The 16412-nt window shown below is 36.6% G+C and overlaps 1 protein-coding gene across 1 annotated transcript; it reads left to right on the forward strand.

Annotated features, from left to right (window-relative positions):
- The first annotated feature begins 2891 nt into the window (after window positions 1–2891).
- Window positions 2892–15483, forward strand: BRMS1L (breast cancer metastasis-suppressor 1-like). Its single transcript, XM_010141378.1, has 9 exons — window positions 2892–2981; window positions 4204–4331; window positions 6320–6399; window positions 7505–7601; window positions 8007–8090; window positions 10188–10252; window positions 11195–11234; window positions 12098–12224; window positions 13949–15483. The coding sequence occupies exons 1-9, from the start codon at window positions 2893–2895 to the stop codon at window positions 14070–14072; spliced, it is 834 nt and encodes a 277-aa protein (XP_010139680.1). The 5' UTR covers window position 2892; the 3' UTR covers window positions 14073–15483.
- The last annotated feature ends 929 nt before the right edge of the window (window positions 15484–16412 follow it).

A 16412-nucleotide genomic window follows, 5' to 3' on the forward strand; every position in this document is an offset into this window, starting at 1 on the left:
AAGGGGGCACTTAAAACGCGATGATTACAGGAAATTACATCCTTGTCCCAGTGTCTTGACAAATATGAATGTACTCCATGGAAGCATATTGCTCCTACAGACATAAGGTGATTAGCACCGCAAGAAATAAGTCTTAATTATAATTAGTAATAATGGCAAAAAAAGATTTTGAAGGAAAGGATTTTTTTTTTTTTTTTTTTGTTACATTTGTCATTTGCTTTCCCCGCGTTCAGCCTTCTGTTTTTTTTTTTTCCAATAGATGCCTGAGAATACAGGAGGTGTGGTTAGAAGAAGCATAACTTGCCCTTGAGAGCTGGCACTGTTCCTGTCCTGTTCCCTTTGATGTTATGTATTTAGTAGAGTTTTTTTATTGACCGGGGTATAGAATAGCATGTTAGGGATGAATAAAAAAGCCACTAGTTATGCTCACCATCCCAGATGAGAATTTGGCTATTTTTTAGAGCACTTTATGTAGGCCACAGCTTATTAAAAAAAGCTATTTCAGGCTTTCTTACATTTTAAGTACTGTGGGTTTTTTTGTCTTTAAACCAGGCCATCCTAGTTACTGAGCTGGACTGCCTGAATATAGTAGGAAAAGAATGACTGTGATTTTGAAAGTGTTTAAAAATACCCTAAAGACTTTGTGTGGCACAAAACTTTATGGGAGATCTCAAGTGTTGAGACAGTATGGGCCTATTAGCAAGTGTTTTTAATATGAAATGAGGAATCTTCTCCCTCCAGTGATGTAAATTTTGAACTGGAAAGCCATGAGATTTGATCCTAAAACCTCTTACTACTTTTCAGTGCTACATATTCCCCAGCCTATACATTGTTTAAGGCCATGGGTAAGAACTTCCATAACTGGGGAATTAAAGATATTTCAGGACTCTGAAAATCTTCACTATTTTATGAATCTTAGGAGAGATTGCAGAGAGCTATGTGTTATTTCAGTATCTAGAAGAGTCAGCAGTGTCCACAGATACCAGTTTCCTTGCAGTGCAAGTTGGCAATGGGAGATGTGATTCCCCTTCTCCAACAGTGGGTGCAGCACTGAACCTCAGCAAGGGTTACAGTTCAATCTGTTTTCTTTGTAGTCCCTAAACAGTAAAATCCATCCTAATTTAAGGAAAAGCTTCTGAGTGAATTCCTTACAAAAACATGCTTGGAACCAGAAGCACAGCTGAACACACTTTAAACACGTATTTGGGTTTGAGAATGAAGTGGGAGAACTGTCGGTATCCTGGTGCTCGTTCCTGCCTGGCTTCCCGGGGAGACACCTTCAAATTTTAAAGAGCTTTATTTTCATAGCGCATAAATGCTTTACACAACTCTTTGAGCAACGTGACTCAAATTCTCAAATCTGGCCAGGTTGAAAGTTGCCCAGTGAGTTTTGGCTTGAGCATTACGTCAGACAACCAAATACAACTTTGCTCTTTAATCTGATTTTCAGTCTTGTTCTGGGATAAGGATCTGCCTTGCTTTTGAGAACAGTATTGTAAAATAAACTGATATCTCCTGTCAGCCTGATACTCTATTCCCTTACCCTCCCCAGCATGCTGAGCATTCAGTGCATTTTTTTGAAGTTCTGTCTCTACATTTTCTTGCTCTTAGGTCATGTCATGTTTTAAAACTTCGTACACGCTCTCTTTTTTGTTTGTACTAACTGTAATGTGACCAACTGCAGTAGGTCTTTGATTTGGTCTTGTAGGTATCATTGGAATACAGATCAATACTGCTCCACTGCTGCTAGTTTTCATATCCAGACAGAGAGGGCTAGTACAGTTTTTGGTTTTAAAAGCTTATGATGATTTCAGGAAGAAGCTATGTGCAGAAAACTTCATACACAGAGAAGTCTGAGTGGAAAATCTGCATTATTCAGATCCTCTGGAGTAGCTGTGCTGGCCTTGAAGCTACTCCCTTCACCTCATCACCTTTGCAAATTGTTGTGCTCTTTGGCAAAACAAGAAGGCTGAAGATTTGCGTGCCGCTTTCCGTAGCTGGTGTTGGACACAGTGTAAAGCTGTCAGAAAAGTGCGAGTGAGGAAGCAGCGAAAGGCACAGAGTTGTTTATGGTCTAGAAGAGTGGGGTCAGGCTGTCTCTGGTTGGTTCAGTGTCCTGCTTTGCCCTTCTGTCAGGACTTTTCTTGACAAGAGTAAATGCTCGGGTGGATATGGCCTCCTCAGGACAGCCCCTTCTCTCAAACACCTGGCCTGTTTGTACCAGTTCAGCCCCAGTTCCTGACTGCATGTCCATCCCTTCTGCATGTCTTCTGCTGGTTGATAATTGTGCAGTTGTACCACAACTGTAGAGAGCTAATTCCTGAGATTCTTTCAGGAAATCTCCAACTTCTGAATATGACTCAACAAAGCTTTTTTTTCCTTCTGGGAAGGGCAGGAAAAAGTTAAGAATTTTGTAGCTTACTTTTTTAGTTTTCTAATCCAAGAAAAGGCAGTGGAGGTAACAGCCGATTTTTAGTAACATCAGATGTCTCTAGGCAAGTGGCAAAATTTTTGGCCAAAAAGTGGGTACTTAGTATACTTTACAGTTACATTTGCTAGATACGTAAAGCAAAAAATTCAGGAATATAAATTAAAAAAAAAACCCTGTGGAAACAGTTTAATGTTAATTACTCTTGCTGCATAAAAGCACATAAAATCAAGATTCTGCAAAATGCTAGATTTCACAAGTTAAGTATTTCATTAGAAATGCAGTTGCTTTACATGGCTGTTTATGGGGTTTCTTCTGGAATTAAATCTACATTTCTTACTTAGCAGTTTGTGGCAAGTGATTTCTCATATTCCGTTATAAATTCACTAGGAACAAAATATTCAGTTTATTTGGTTATACATTACATTGTTCAAAATAAATTACTTTTTCTTTTATTCTTAGAAATGGATGATGAGGACTGTGAACGAAGAAGAATGGAGTGTTTAGATGAAATGTCCAATCTTGAAAAGCAATTTACAGACCTGAAAGATCAGTAAGTATTTCAGTAGTTTAAGTGCCTCATTTGAGGATCTAGTCCATGACAATATGGAGTGCAGCTAGTGTTTCTTGTCCTTCATATACATGGATGCTGCTTTTGCAGAAGAATAAGGATTGAGAGTTCTGAAATTATTTGCAGGTAGTTGCTCCAGAATGCTTTTATGTATTTATACATTTATGTATTTATTTTCTGTTTTGCTGTAAGAATGGCTTTGAAGCATGAGTGCTGTGAAGGACTGGTGTGGGTTTATTACATCAAAATCCTTAGCAGAACCAAGGAATTGTGATTTTACGGAAATCTGTGATTTTATTTATTTTCTAAAGAACTTTCTTACCACTTAATATATGTGGGTCAGATCAAGCACTGTCTTTGATAAATAAGAAGTGGTTGGGTTTTTTTGCAGGGTATCACATTAGTTTTTACAGTTGGTACCAAAGAAAGTTTCTTCTTGTTACTGCAAACCTGATACTAATACTAAAAAAAAAAAACCAAACCCAAATAGTCTGTGGTTTGCCATAATATCTGCATCAGTAGTAAAGACCTAGTAAGTAGAAGAGGCAAAATTAATAGCCACAGTTACTCAAAAGTGACTCTCATTTGTGTTAGAGCCAGTCTTGTATGTCTTTTAAACTGGCTTTTTTTCACATGTGCCCAGACAATCTAGATGCATCTGTTCAATTTTAAATGGGTGGTAGTTTGGCAACTAACTTAATCAGGTGCTGACAGGTGAAACTTTGAGGAAACCATGTCTATTCTGGAGCATATATTTTACTTGAAATTTAGTCGGTTGTCATCCACAAAGTATCTGTCTTTGTCTCCCATAATTAAGTCATGTTGTTCGTATCCATTGTAGCACCCTTTCCTGTCCTCTTCCATGTTGATTCACCTCCTACTCCATCTTAATCCTATTAATAACCATGCAATTTCTTTTTTCTTCTTCCTTAGAGATGGAGATACATTTCATTTTATCTTCACTTTCTACTTTTCTGATTGTCTGCTTGTGTTTTCCAGAAAGGCTTAAACAGGCATGAGGAATATTGTTCAAAGAGAAAATATATATTTCAAAACTCAGGTGGTAACAAACCTTAACTGTGCTTCAGTGGATGTTCTAACATAACAAAGAGATGCAGAACAGTTCTTTTAAAATTACTTCTTCTAACTTGTGATTGCTTTTAAATAAAATGCATTTTTTTTTTTTTATTTCTGTTATTCTAAGACTTTACAAAGAAAGATTAAGCCAAGTGGATGCGAAACTACAAGAGGTCATAGCTGGAAAAGCACCTGAATATTTAGAACCATTGGCAGCTTTGCAAGAAAATATGCAGATCCGAACCAAGGTGGCAGGTAGGCACGCGAAATGAGTATTGCAGTTCCAACGGTATTAGCTTGCTATGCATTTTAAGGTCAATATTTTTTCTTTAAAATTGTTATAGGAATGTATTTTAAAGTTAGAAATACTGTGCATAGTTTTAAATGTAAAATACTTTTCAAGTCCAAATGACTGCGTTACTTACCTCTTTGCACAGATCTCCTGATAACATCACACTAAAAATATGTCATTTTTCATGTTTCATTCAATGGCTGTCTATGTTGGAATCACAAAATTACTGAATTAAAAACAGCAATAATAATTTACAAAAATTTTCCAATTGGAGATCTTAATTCCAATTTGCTTGACTAGTCCTAAGTAGCCCCACTTGGGCTTTGCAGAACTTGCAGAAGAGTTGATATAAAAGCAACCTTAATGAAGGCTTTTGATTTGCAGTTTTAAATGTGGCCAGCTGTTGGTGCTTTTGTGTAGCTGGGTACAGATAGGCAGAGTATTACAGATTCTCCTGATTTGTCTTGTGCAGCACTGAAGGTCTGCATTCCAATGTAAAAATTGCCCAGGGTAAAAACTACTAAGCTTCTTATAGTTGAAGTTGAGACTAGAAATCAGGATTGGTTTTCCTTTTGTCCTCATCTGAATGGAATGGATAAAATGCTTCCTGAGAAAGCAAGAAACTGCAGAACAGGTATATTTGCTCTTACTGTTTGAGAGCGTTGACAGAAGTGGGTATTAGCAGAACTTGAGCTTGAGCAGGTAACCCCTAAGGACCTACTTCTACCTGAGAGAGGGGAGGAAGGGGTGCAGAAAAAAAGAAAGCTAAACTATGTTTGGCCAAACTGTGAGTATAACTGCATCTGTGTAGCAAAGAAACTTGTGTTCCTCTGCTCTCTGCACTGTTCACACAAAATGTGGGTCTTGACTATTGAGGCGAGTCAGGAGTACAACTGTGTCTGCTAGAAATAGCCGTACCTATACTGCTCAATTTCAGACAGATGAGCAATGGTTATAAATCGGTAGACCTAGATATGCCAGTTAGCTGTAAGGATTTAAAAAAATAAAAAGCCAACATAACATACTGATGGAATGAAAGAACATTTTGAATTCTAGATCAAAGTGATTTCACAGCAGAAAGATGATTGACGTAATACTTTGTCGTTTGTTTTTCAGAGGAATTGCCGGTAACAGGATTGTTCCTCTTGTACTGTATTAATTTATAGTCAACAGAGTTCTGAGGGAGGTTGTTTCTGGGAGTTGTTTAGTTGCTAGACAGCACCAGTGTGCATGCAAACTGAACTCAAGATGGTAATCTGGAACAATTGGAGTATTTGGTGTTGAAATGCAGTGACTATATTAAATCAAGTTCTATCTATACTTGCTAGATACTACATTTCAGATACCTTTCAGATTTTTTCAGCTGTCTGTTTAGTAGACACATTTCAGAAATGTGTTAGAAATGCTCCTAACACTCAGAAGCAGTATCCTGTGTATCACGAAGTGGCTATTTCGAAGACTGGAGCAGTCTTGTTAGTTGATGTGATTTATTAAAGTCATGTGTTATAACATAAGCCTTATTCCAAGTATTAATTTGTAAAAGCTTGTTCTTTCATTCAGGTTTCTAGCTATTTAAAAAACCCAAAACATTATTTAAAACAATAATCAGAAAACAGAAGAGGCCATTTAGCACTTCATGGACTTAGAAGATGATGATATCCAGGATAATTTGATCAGAAATATGCAATAGTCCTATTTTGTAATGGTAGCATGGTGTAATTTGTTGACTGATAGGGAAAACGGTTAAAGTAGCTTTTATTTTTCATCAGATCTTTAGAATTAAGAGATTGTTCTTATTTTGACTCTGTAAGGCAGCCAGTCACTGTAAGGGCCTGATACCTGTATTTTCCAGTATGTACATGTTTGGGCCTTGTAGGCAGTCTTAAAAGAGAATTCTGAAATCAGATACTAGCTGAAGAAAGTAATATTGCTGTCATTTGTCTGATTGCAGGTATCTATAGAGAGCTTTGTCTGGAATCTGTGAAGAACAAGTATGAATGTGAAATTCAAGCCTCTCGACAGCACTGTGAGGTTGTACCAGCTATTTTACACCAATAGCTAATCTTGTCTAGGTTTACTGTCTGTCATGCTTTCCCAGTTCAGTGCATGTTTTTATTACTCCTGTGATTTGCTATTTGAGTGCAATTGCCTTGTGATGTTTAAGCCCACAGAAGAGGTTATTAAAAGCATGTAGAAATTAGCTTTTTATTAGTTGGGCTTTGCATATAAGTATAGCTAAAGCTTCTTAGTTTTCATTAACAGGTTCTTATTAATAAATTCCCACGTGAAATGATAATAATGTTTTTTTAAGATGCCTTGGACAGCCTGTGATAGAGCTGTCATTTTAAAAGCAGTTGCAGGCAAAATATATTTATCTCCTTGAACATAAACATTTTTATTTAAGCATCTAAATACGCTAATGATACACCTAACACTGAAGGCACGATGTTAATCCATTTGGGTCAGAAATTGCCTTTTAAAAGGATGAACTAGCTAACTTTTCTAAAGCAGTGCTTTAAAAGTATGTCTCACAGCTTTAAGGTAGATGGTTTTGCTTTCGCAGCTATCTAGATTATTGTATGTGCTCAATAAATTCTTTCTTTGGTGGGAATGTATTTTTTAGATCTATGAAAATAGATGGTTATAAATACCATGGTAATAGATGATAATTCTCTGTAAATAACTGCAGCTTTATTAGGAGGCAGCTTAATAAAAAGCTTTCCATGAAGATATTAGCTTTTCTGATTTGTAGTGAAAGATGGCCTGGAGGTCACTGCTTTAGTTATTCGTTGTGAATAAATCTTTGCTATCCAGAAGGAAAATACTGTATTTGTGTCCAAATACAAGCTGTTATTCTGGAGAACTAGCTGCATGCTTTTATATTCTTAGTTATTCTTGGTACTGATATTTGATAATGATATTTACAGTCATGCCAAGCGAGTGTGCTGTCTTTAGGGAGCTGGATCTCATGTGAAGGAAGAGAGTAGAGGGAAATGTCATATGCTTTATGGTTTCTGAAAAATTTTCACTTAAAGCTACTTTTACCTTCTGTCTACTGAGGCTTTAAATTGTTGCCATGTATATTTAGATGATAGAACTTGGTCATGTAAAAATGTGTAATTTCTTCCTTCTTCAGAGTGAAAAGCTTCTGTTGTATGATACTGTACAAAGTGAACTAGAAGAGAAGATTAGAAGACTCGAAGAAGACAGGCATAGCATTGACATTACCTCAGGTGGATGGAAATTCAGAGTTGGGGTTTTGGTTGGTTGTTCGGTGGGAGGGTTTTTTGGTTTTTTTTTTGTTAGGTTGTTTTGGTTTTTTTAATCTCCTGGTAGCTGCTGATGAGTTGTGGTATGTCTGAGTTTCAGGTTATCCAGTAAAATGTGATTAAGCTGTAGACTTTGTGCAGGGGGTTGAATTTAAGCTTAAAACAAAGTTTGGTCTAGAAATTGTCAGCATCCCCTGTGTGTTTTAGGAGTATTGATCTATGACAATGTAATCATGTAACACCTTCATTCTGTTTAGAAACACCAGAAAATGTGTAATTTCTAATTTTTGGACAGTGTTTTCTGCTGTAAAAAGAGCTAAACTTGTAAATGTTTCTGATTCATAGCATGTTCTTATTATGTCTTTTCAGAATTATGGAATGATGAGCTACAGTCCAGGAAGAAAAGGAAGGATCCATTTAGTCCAGATAAGAAGAAACCTGTTGTTGTATCAGATATCCTTTTACTGAAATCATTGTTCTTTCTTGTAGTTTTATAACAAGTCTCAATGCATATGTCATTAATAACAAGTGGAAGTGACAATACATTCTCTAAATTGGTTTTTGCAGACGTTACTTTAATTAAGATTAAAGAAACCACATTGACACATCCCATTATGAAAATAGAAATTAAGCTTCTCTAACGACCAATTTCATATAGAGAATATTTCTAAAAGGTGATTTTTCTAACTCTTCAAAAAATAGAGCTACAAGGCAAAAGCAGAAAAAAGTTAGACAATCTTTGTGCAAAGTATAACCTGACTTGAGTAACTTCTCCCGTATAACTTTGCTTCTCATACTGGGACATCTTTACCTCAATTTATTACTTTTTAACAATTCCATAGACTTTAGAACACCCTTTGGTTAAAAGTTTAAAATTCTGAATGTTTGTGGATTTGGGGTTCCTGCGTTTAAGAATTTTGCTTTGTCATAGCTGTTGACAAGCATGCAGTGCAGCTGAAACATTTTAAGGTTCAGTGCCTAAGATGATACCTTCTTTCCCCAGAGAAAGCGGGAGATGCCTTTGTTCTCTCTAGTCCTTCTCCCAGCCTAACATTTTTATAGGATAGAGATATGACGGCTTAGAAATTGCCAGAATCGCGGAGACTACCTAAAAGGGACTAGCTTCCAAGTATTGACATTATATTGTACAAAGGCCATTTTTTATTGCTAAGCTGCTGCAAAAAAATCCTCTTACCTTCACAAGGTTTTCTAGCAATAGGAGAAGGTGGGAAGGCAGAAGTTTCTGAAAAATCTGTCATCTTTGGGACACCCTCCTTCAGGAGGGTTGATTTACTGGAACACATCCCACATGGGTGATTTGTCCTAATAACTGTTCTTCCATTAGGATGTGTCATAAATTGAGTTTATTAGTAGAAATGTTTTTTAACTAGCACTTCAAAGCTAGCGATATTAATCCATGCAGGTACAAGTGACTTCATTAATTTCTTAACTCCTTTTAGCAATTTCAGTCCCAGGTGGTGTGGAAGTGTGTTTTCTTTAGCTCTCAGTCATCCTTGTCATGGATGTTCATATAAACAGCATCAGATTCTGTGAATTACAAGTTCCCTGCCGTTTTAGAATGCATTCCAAACAGAAAATGCTAACCTAGTATTAGCTCTAAAACCCCAGCAATTTCAGGAAGCTCATAGGGCTGAAAGTACTTTCAGTTGTTTGTGAATTAATTTGCTATTTTCGCTTATGATTTTAAAATAGTTGTGAATAGTTGTCAGTTTGTATAGACCCTTGTAAAGCAGATAGCTAGAAATTTTACATAGCTTTTGAGTTGTAATTCTTCGGGGAAAACGAGTTTGAGAATGGCTGAAGATTCTTAAAATTTGAAATAGAATGAAGGTTAAAGCATTTGTATCCTATTTCAGGAGATTTAGTTTTTAAACATTCAAAACATCTTTTTCTAAACTGTTTTTCTGTTTTTCAGAGATGAAATGGGGAGAAACAAAGTGAAAACTGGTGGAATAGCTATGCTATGCAGAGTTTTGTTTTGAAGTTCACATTTTTTACTTTACAATTTAAAGGAAATTTACTTTACAAGGAAAGGGCTTTGTCTTTCTACTTCCTGTTTTTTGGATATTTGATAGTCAGAGAACTGGTGCTGTCTACACTTATCTCAAAGAAATATGGTGCAGAATACTGTAAAAATAATGATTTTATCAAAGCTGATACTAGTGTGGATGCTGCTTTGCAGAGGTATGTTGAAATTGCAGTGAATTTTAGTTGTAATTTGTAGTATTCAAAAATAGGATGATTTTTAGAATTGTTAGGGCTGGAATGGTTGTATCACAAGTGTTTATCTTATCCTCATGTTGAACTCCAGTAGTCTGAATAGCAATATACTGTTACTTAGCTCTTTTAATTTTAAAGTGTACTTCCAGTTTGCATAATGCAAAGATGCATTTGTTTTTACTGAGCTTTCACTTCACGTAGGTATTCTTTGTGTGAAAGACTGGCAGAACAGAGCTATTAATATCTGTTTACAAACATTGGAGTATTTTTATTATTGCTGTTTAAAAGAATTTTCCCTAACTTTCCCACGTCCCTATATAGTTTATATGTTACAAGACCTTGATATACTTGAAGACTGGACAACAATAAGGAAGGTAAGATGAAAGGATGAATGCCAGCGTCTGTGGCTTTTGTTTGACCAAGTGTTTTTGACCAGTTGATGTATTTGAAAAAATAAATCCAGCTGTTAACTGGATTTATTTAAGTGCAGAGAGCCTTTTTCAGATCTTTGTCATAGTGAAATGCCATCCTTGCCTTGCGCCTGCAGTCAGAAGATTTCCCCTAGTGTTCCCCAGTTTATGGAATAATGAGCTGCTTATGTGAATTCAAAAACTTGGTGGGAAATGGCTTTGAGTCAGATTCCATCCTGCTTTATACCTGAACATATTTCCTAAACAAGAAGTAAAATGTGATGCCCGTGTGAAAACACGTCTGACTTTTCTCTTCCTCGCGCATCAGAGGAACAGACACAAAATACATTTCCCCCGGTTTCTCTCCTGTAGAGTAACCGTATTTTAAACAATAGCAACAAACCCAGAATCTACTGGGGATTTTGCCTTTTCCTGAAATATTTAAAAACAAAACAAACAACAACCAACCAACCCCAAAAAACTCCCAGAGTTTTTTTTTAAACCTACTTTAATACAGTGTGTTGTCTAGAGTTTGCATGAGAAAAAAATTGTGAGCTTATGAGTATAATGTGTAAATCAGAAGAGTAGGTTGTTCATACAGCATTTTGTTTTTTGGAATGAGTTAATGTAATTTTGTATTTTCTTGACAGAATTACATAATAGTACTTTGAGGTTTTCATTTTGAAATAAAAACTTGCTAAAGAAGGTGGTTTTTTCACCCCGAAATTCTGTTTTCTTTAGTTACTGAGTCACCATTGAACACATTTTTTTTTTAGATTTGCTCTGATTGTGGTTTCTGCATGTAAAAGCAAGTATCTTGAGCTACACTGCACACAGCTTCACAATTAAAGGTGGCAGTTGAGAAAAAAAGACTATGACTAACTTAATTTTCTTTTGTGTTTCAAGGCAATGGCTACGCTGGGGCCGCACAGAGTAAAGCCAGAACGTAAGTAAACGTTGTCTGGTTTCACAAGACAGAACTTGCTGTGTGCAATGATGCAAACTCCATCTGGGCAGACCTTACTTATTTCAGCCCTGGTATAGTGATGGGGGATGGGGGAGGTAACTGGAAGACATGGCTTCTCTTTTCCTCTCTCTCAAGTGCTGATGCTTGTAGCTTGATGGCTGATGATTGTGGTAACACCTGAATTCTAGAAAACTATCAGCAAAAATCTAGACTTCTAAAAGTGGTTTGCACCAATTGCTATTAGCGAGTTATGCCAGTGTTTGCGCAAGATGAGGCAGGAAACTGAGAGCATCAGGACCTTAGGGGTGCATTCTAAAGGATGCTGACATCACTGCAAGCTACAACCCTGAAAAAGTGGAGCTATGGGAGTGGTAACCGGTATTTGGCACTGAGACAAAATGCACATTACGTAAAATCAAATGCTCAGTGGTGGTGAGTAAGGGGGAGGAGGGACGGGAGGCACGCAGGTGGTATATTTCTGTAGCTATGTGTTACTACTTGCACGTTGTGGTAATGTGCTGATGAAGAGGTTTCAGGTTCTGCCATCTGAAGTCTTCTCTATATTGCATTACTCGATTTCTGAAAATTCGTATCACAGATAGGAAGGTTGTGGGCAAGATAGCGTCTATCTGAAAGTGGTAATATAACTTCGAATTTGTTTGACTAGAAATAAAAAGGTATCTTGCTTCCAATTTTCATGCATTCTTGCAATTATTAAGAGAGAGGCTACTTTTGATAATGGAAATCATGTATTCTATGTACATAACTCGATGAAAATGTATTTAAACATCTAATTGACCTGTACCAAGTCAATACTAAATTACTTCTCTTGATTGTTTTAGCCCCTGTCAAATTAGAAAAGCATCTACATAGTGCTAGATCTGAAGAAGGAAGACTCTATTATGATGGAGAGTGGTATGGACGTGGACAGACGATATGCATTGATAAGAAAGATGAATGTCCTACAAGGTAAAGATCGCTGAGTTTACACAGCTCTGTACGTTCATGTTAAGCAGTAGACAGGGTGATAGCATTGAAGAATGAGGCCTATTTGGAAATACTGCCACCTCAGTAATGTTTATTAGTTCACTTTGGAAAACAGGCATTATCAAAGAAGGTTGAGCACTGGACTTCTTCTGAGAGAGGCTAGTAAAGGTTGGACTTCGCTGAAGGTGATGAGATGTTTGTCAAGTGAGGATCTCACTAACAATTTCAGCTCTACTAGTTTCTGAATAGCCTTTGAGTAAGTTTTTTTTTTTTTAGTATCTTGGGATATTGTTGCTTTGAGAATTTGATTTGTTGGCTCTTCCAAAAAATACTCAGTTATGGAAAAACACTTTGTACCATTAAAGATAAGCTTTGTGTTCAGTTGGTTTAATGCTCTGACAAAGAGTTAGAACTCTTCTTACAGCATTTCCTTCTCTTAACAAAGGTTCTACCTATAGAACAGATTCTACCTATAGAATAGATATAGACAGTCTAAATATTATAGTGCAAATTTGGTTGAATGCTTCAGATACCTGAAAGCATTTTCTCTATAGGTATGGTATTTGTAAATTCTAAAAGGTAGGTATGTTTAAAACAATATTTTAAATATCTTACCTTTTACTGAATAGAGCGAATCAAAGTGCAGCATTGATTAAATAAGCACAGCTACCCCAGAAAATGAACTTAAACATCATACAGTAGTAGTTTACTGAAAAACTGGCAGTTTCTTTGCTTCCTTGAGTATGGTGAGAGGGTGATTTTTGGTGTATGCTCAGGGCTGAAACAGGAAGGTATTTTAGTAAACTGTATATTATTTCTGAAATTAAAAAAAATCTCAATTAATTTAGCAGAACATGGCAGTTATACTGGGCCAAAAAGAGATCTTAATATCCAGTATCTGACGAAAAACAAAAGCTGATGCTTTTCAGAGCAAATATACAGCAGAACTTTCTCAGCCTTTCAAAATTTTGGCAACTTTTAAGGCTGAAGAGTTTCCTGGAGGAAGTTTCATCACACTCACTCAGTATGTGCTTAACTCTTTTAGTCTCTGGTTTTGAGCCTTTTTTTGTCATCAATTCTACTTGGGAGAAAAAAAATGAAGGGGTTATGGGGAGGGGCTTGTGTTCACTATTTGTATTAAGGTTTACTACAAGGAACACAAAAGCAGAGTTCATGTAAGAATGACTCTAGATCAGGCTTTGACTTTATTTCTTATGGTCTTGGTATAATGACTAGCAGTGGAATACATTTTCTACTTTAAATCTTGGGCTTCAAACTGTTTAACTTTTTTCCAACTGCTTTGTATTCAGAGTAATTCCTGGGTATGTTTTCCACCAGGTCTGGTTTTTACTGGGGTAGGTTTTTACCATGGTAGTCTGTTGTTGTGTTTTTTATGGGTAACTGTTGTTCTTTTAAACAATTAAAATATTTGTACATGTTGAGGGTTTTCTCACAGGAGAGGAAAATAGATAGATAGCTGAAAAATTAACTATTTTCACTGAAGACTCTTCACTGAAGACAGTTACCAAAGGATTGTGTTAAAACTGTCCTCTCAATGGAGCCAGTATCTTTGGGCCAGCATTTACAACTAACACGTATTTCCTTTTACTGTATGGGAAAAGTTTTGAGATTATTTATTACCTTATATGGTTTCTAAATTCCTCTTGTTTTTCTTCCCTTGACCCTTGTTCCCTCATATTCTGTAGTGCCATAATTACAACAATTAACCATGATGAAGTTTGGTTTAAAAGGCCGGATGGAAGCAAGTCCAAGCTGTACATTTCTCAGCTGCAGAAAGGAAAATATTCAATAAAGCATAACCACAACTGACCATTGCCAACCAGATGTGAAACAAGTGGTATTGCCCTGCTCGATGTGCCATGGGGTGAAAGTTGTATTTAATAGTGTTTTGTATTCCTTATAAATTTGCAGCAGTATCTGATGTGTATTTGTAGTGCTGTATGTAAACTTCATACGGATGGCCTTCAGAAACCTGAGGATGTGAAATCATAGTGACAGACATTTTACCTCTAAATTGGGTCCAGTGCCTCAGATATGAAGTTCACTCTTCAAGTATAATGGCTCAGAACTTCTCGTATTTGTAAAATAGAAAAAAAAAAATCGGTGTGATAAAAATGGTAACCATAATTACCAGCAGCTCGCTTTATTTTCAGTGGACATGTCATGCTTCTCTCGTGAATGTAAATTTAGCCTGTTCAGCTGTTGCTTTTCGATAGATTGTAACACACATACGCATTCTTTTATCTGAAGTGGGATGATTTATTAAAATTACTGCCCTTGAGAGCTCTGCTAGTCCTGACTGTGTTATATTTTGTAAGATTTCCTATATTGCTTGTAATGAGACAAAGCCAAGATTTTGAGCTACATTTTTTGAGGAGCACTTTTCTAGTTTAGGGCCCTATTCTACAGTAAAGAAATCAGTGGTGATTTTTTTTCTTCTTCCCCAGATTGCCAGCAAAATATACCCATAAAGTAGACAGTGTTGCTCCACCTGTGTTAAATGTAGCCCACAAAGAACAACTGCAGGGATGGTTATGTAAATACAGTTGCATGCTCTGCTTGTTTGGTCCACAGTGGTATGAAATGCTCTGAAACATTTTTCAAAAGGAAAGTATTTCCCCAGAAATTAGATATCTGGGAAAATTTACAGTGACTTCTTCGCCAAACTCTGTTTTCCAAATGGCTGTACCCTACTCCATCTTATTGTCCACCAAAATTATTTCATGCAGCTTAGCTGAATTTCTCTTAAGTCCTGCTGTTTAAGCCACGGAGAAAAGTCCAAAGTACTTGATGTTACTGTGATGTGCTTAGAGCATCTGGTACGATAGATGGGATTGCTGAAGAGTTGTTCATGCATTGGTTTTGTGCACTTTAATCTCCACTTATGATGATTCTTCTTGGAGCAAGAAAGCATCCATTTGCTTTAAATGATCACAGCAAATAAGTATTTTTATTGTAACATATAAATGTTTTATTCCTGAATTAATTGTCTCTTCTAGTGCAGGGTGGTAACTACTTTCCAAATGCCAAATCAATTTCTGCTGAGTGATGCTTTTCTACAATTGTACAATGTGATTGATCAAATGTACAGAAAGTATCGATTGACATGTTGGCTTTTGACAATATGAACTGTATGTAAACAGTTGTTTGATAACCTTTTTGTAATAAAATATCGGTATTTTTTAACTCAGTATATAAATAAATGCTCTGTGGTAGTGGACATCTTTTATCTTGTTCTGCTCTTTGGTGTTCTAGTCTTGCTGGAATCGCTGATATACCAAATGCTAAAGGGAAACCCACTGAAGTGTTCGGAAGGCCAAAATCTTTTTAAAGAACTTTGACTTGCACTTTTTTCTTTGGATTTTGAGAGTGTGTATGTATAGGGTTTGTTTGGGTGGTTTTAATTTTTTTTCTTTAATATTTTATGGAAGTACTTTCTGCACTGTTTATAAACCAAATGTAAGCGCTGTTAAGAACCTCTGAGCTACTGATGTGCTTGAAATCATTTGTATTTAGAGCATGCTGGGCACCCTAAACTTCCTGTGGTTCACCTCTTTCCTCTCCTGCATTTTGCACCTCTCTGGCTGCAACTGATTACTTCTAAAGCTGTGTTTAATCTGATCTCCTTGGGTGCAGACCTTGGCTTTGTAGAGCCCTGCAGTTCGGACTGACACGTGGTGAGTGTGGCTGCTTTATTCAGAATAAACGTAATTCATATCAACACGTCAGGTAATAAGCAGAGGGGTATGGCTCAGTGCTGGAACAGCTGGGATCTACCTGTTCTCTTACTAGAAGCCCAAGAAACAGAGCTATGGCTTTCCTGGCTTTCCTTTTCACATGTAACCGCTTCTGTGTATGTGATTGGAAAGGTGGGAGGTTGGTCTTTTTTTATAATGGTTGAACTGTTTTGTGTTTAGACAAGTCATATTTGGTACATGCTGTAAATCTCTTTAATATTTGAACAATTAATGGAGATAGAGTAAGAGATGTCTTTAATGGGTTTTAGTCCCTTGACAATAGGCTAACAACCTACATACTCAATCTGCTTTGTCTTTTACACTGCTACAGTCAAGCTTTTCAAGCCGCAGCAGCACCATTTTAACCTACAAATAGGGTTAAAATCCGTAAAGTGCTGAAAGGAAAAAGGCG

The sequence above is a fragment of the Buceros rhinoceros genome, unplaced genomic scaffold (genome assembly GCF_000710305.1).
Source record: "Buceros rhinoceros silvestris isolate BGI_N320 unplaced genomic scaffold, ASM71030v1 scaffold3278, whole genome shotgun sequence".
In the NCBI taxonomy this organism is placed as follows: Eukaryota; Metazoa; Chordata; class Aves; order Bucerotiformes; family Bucerotidae; genus Buceros; species Buceros rhinoceros.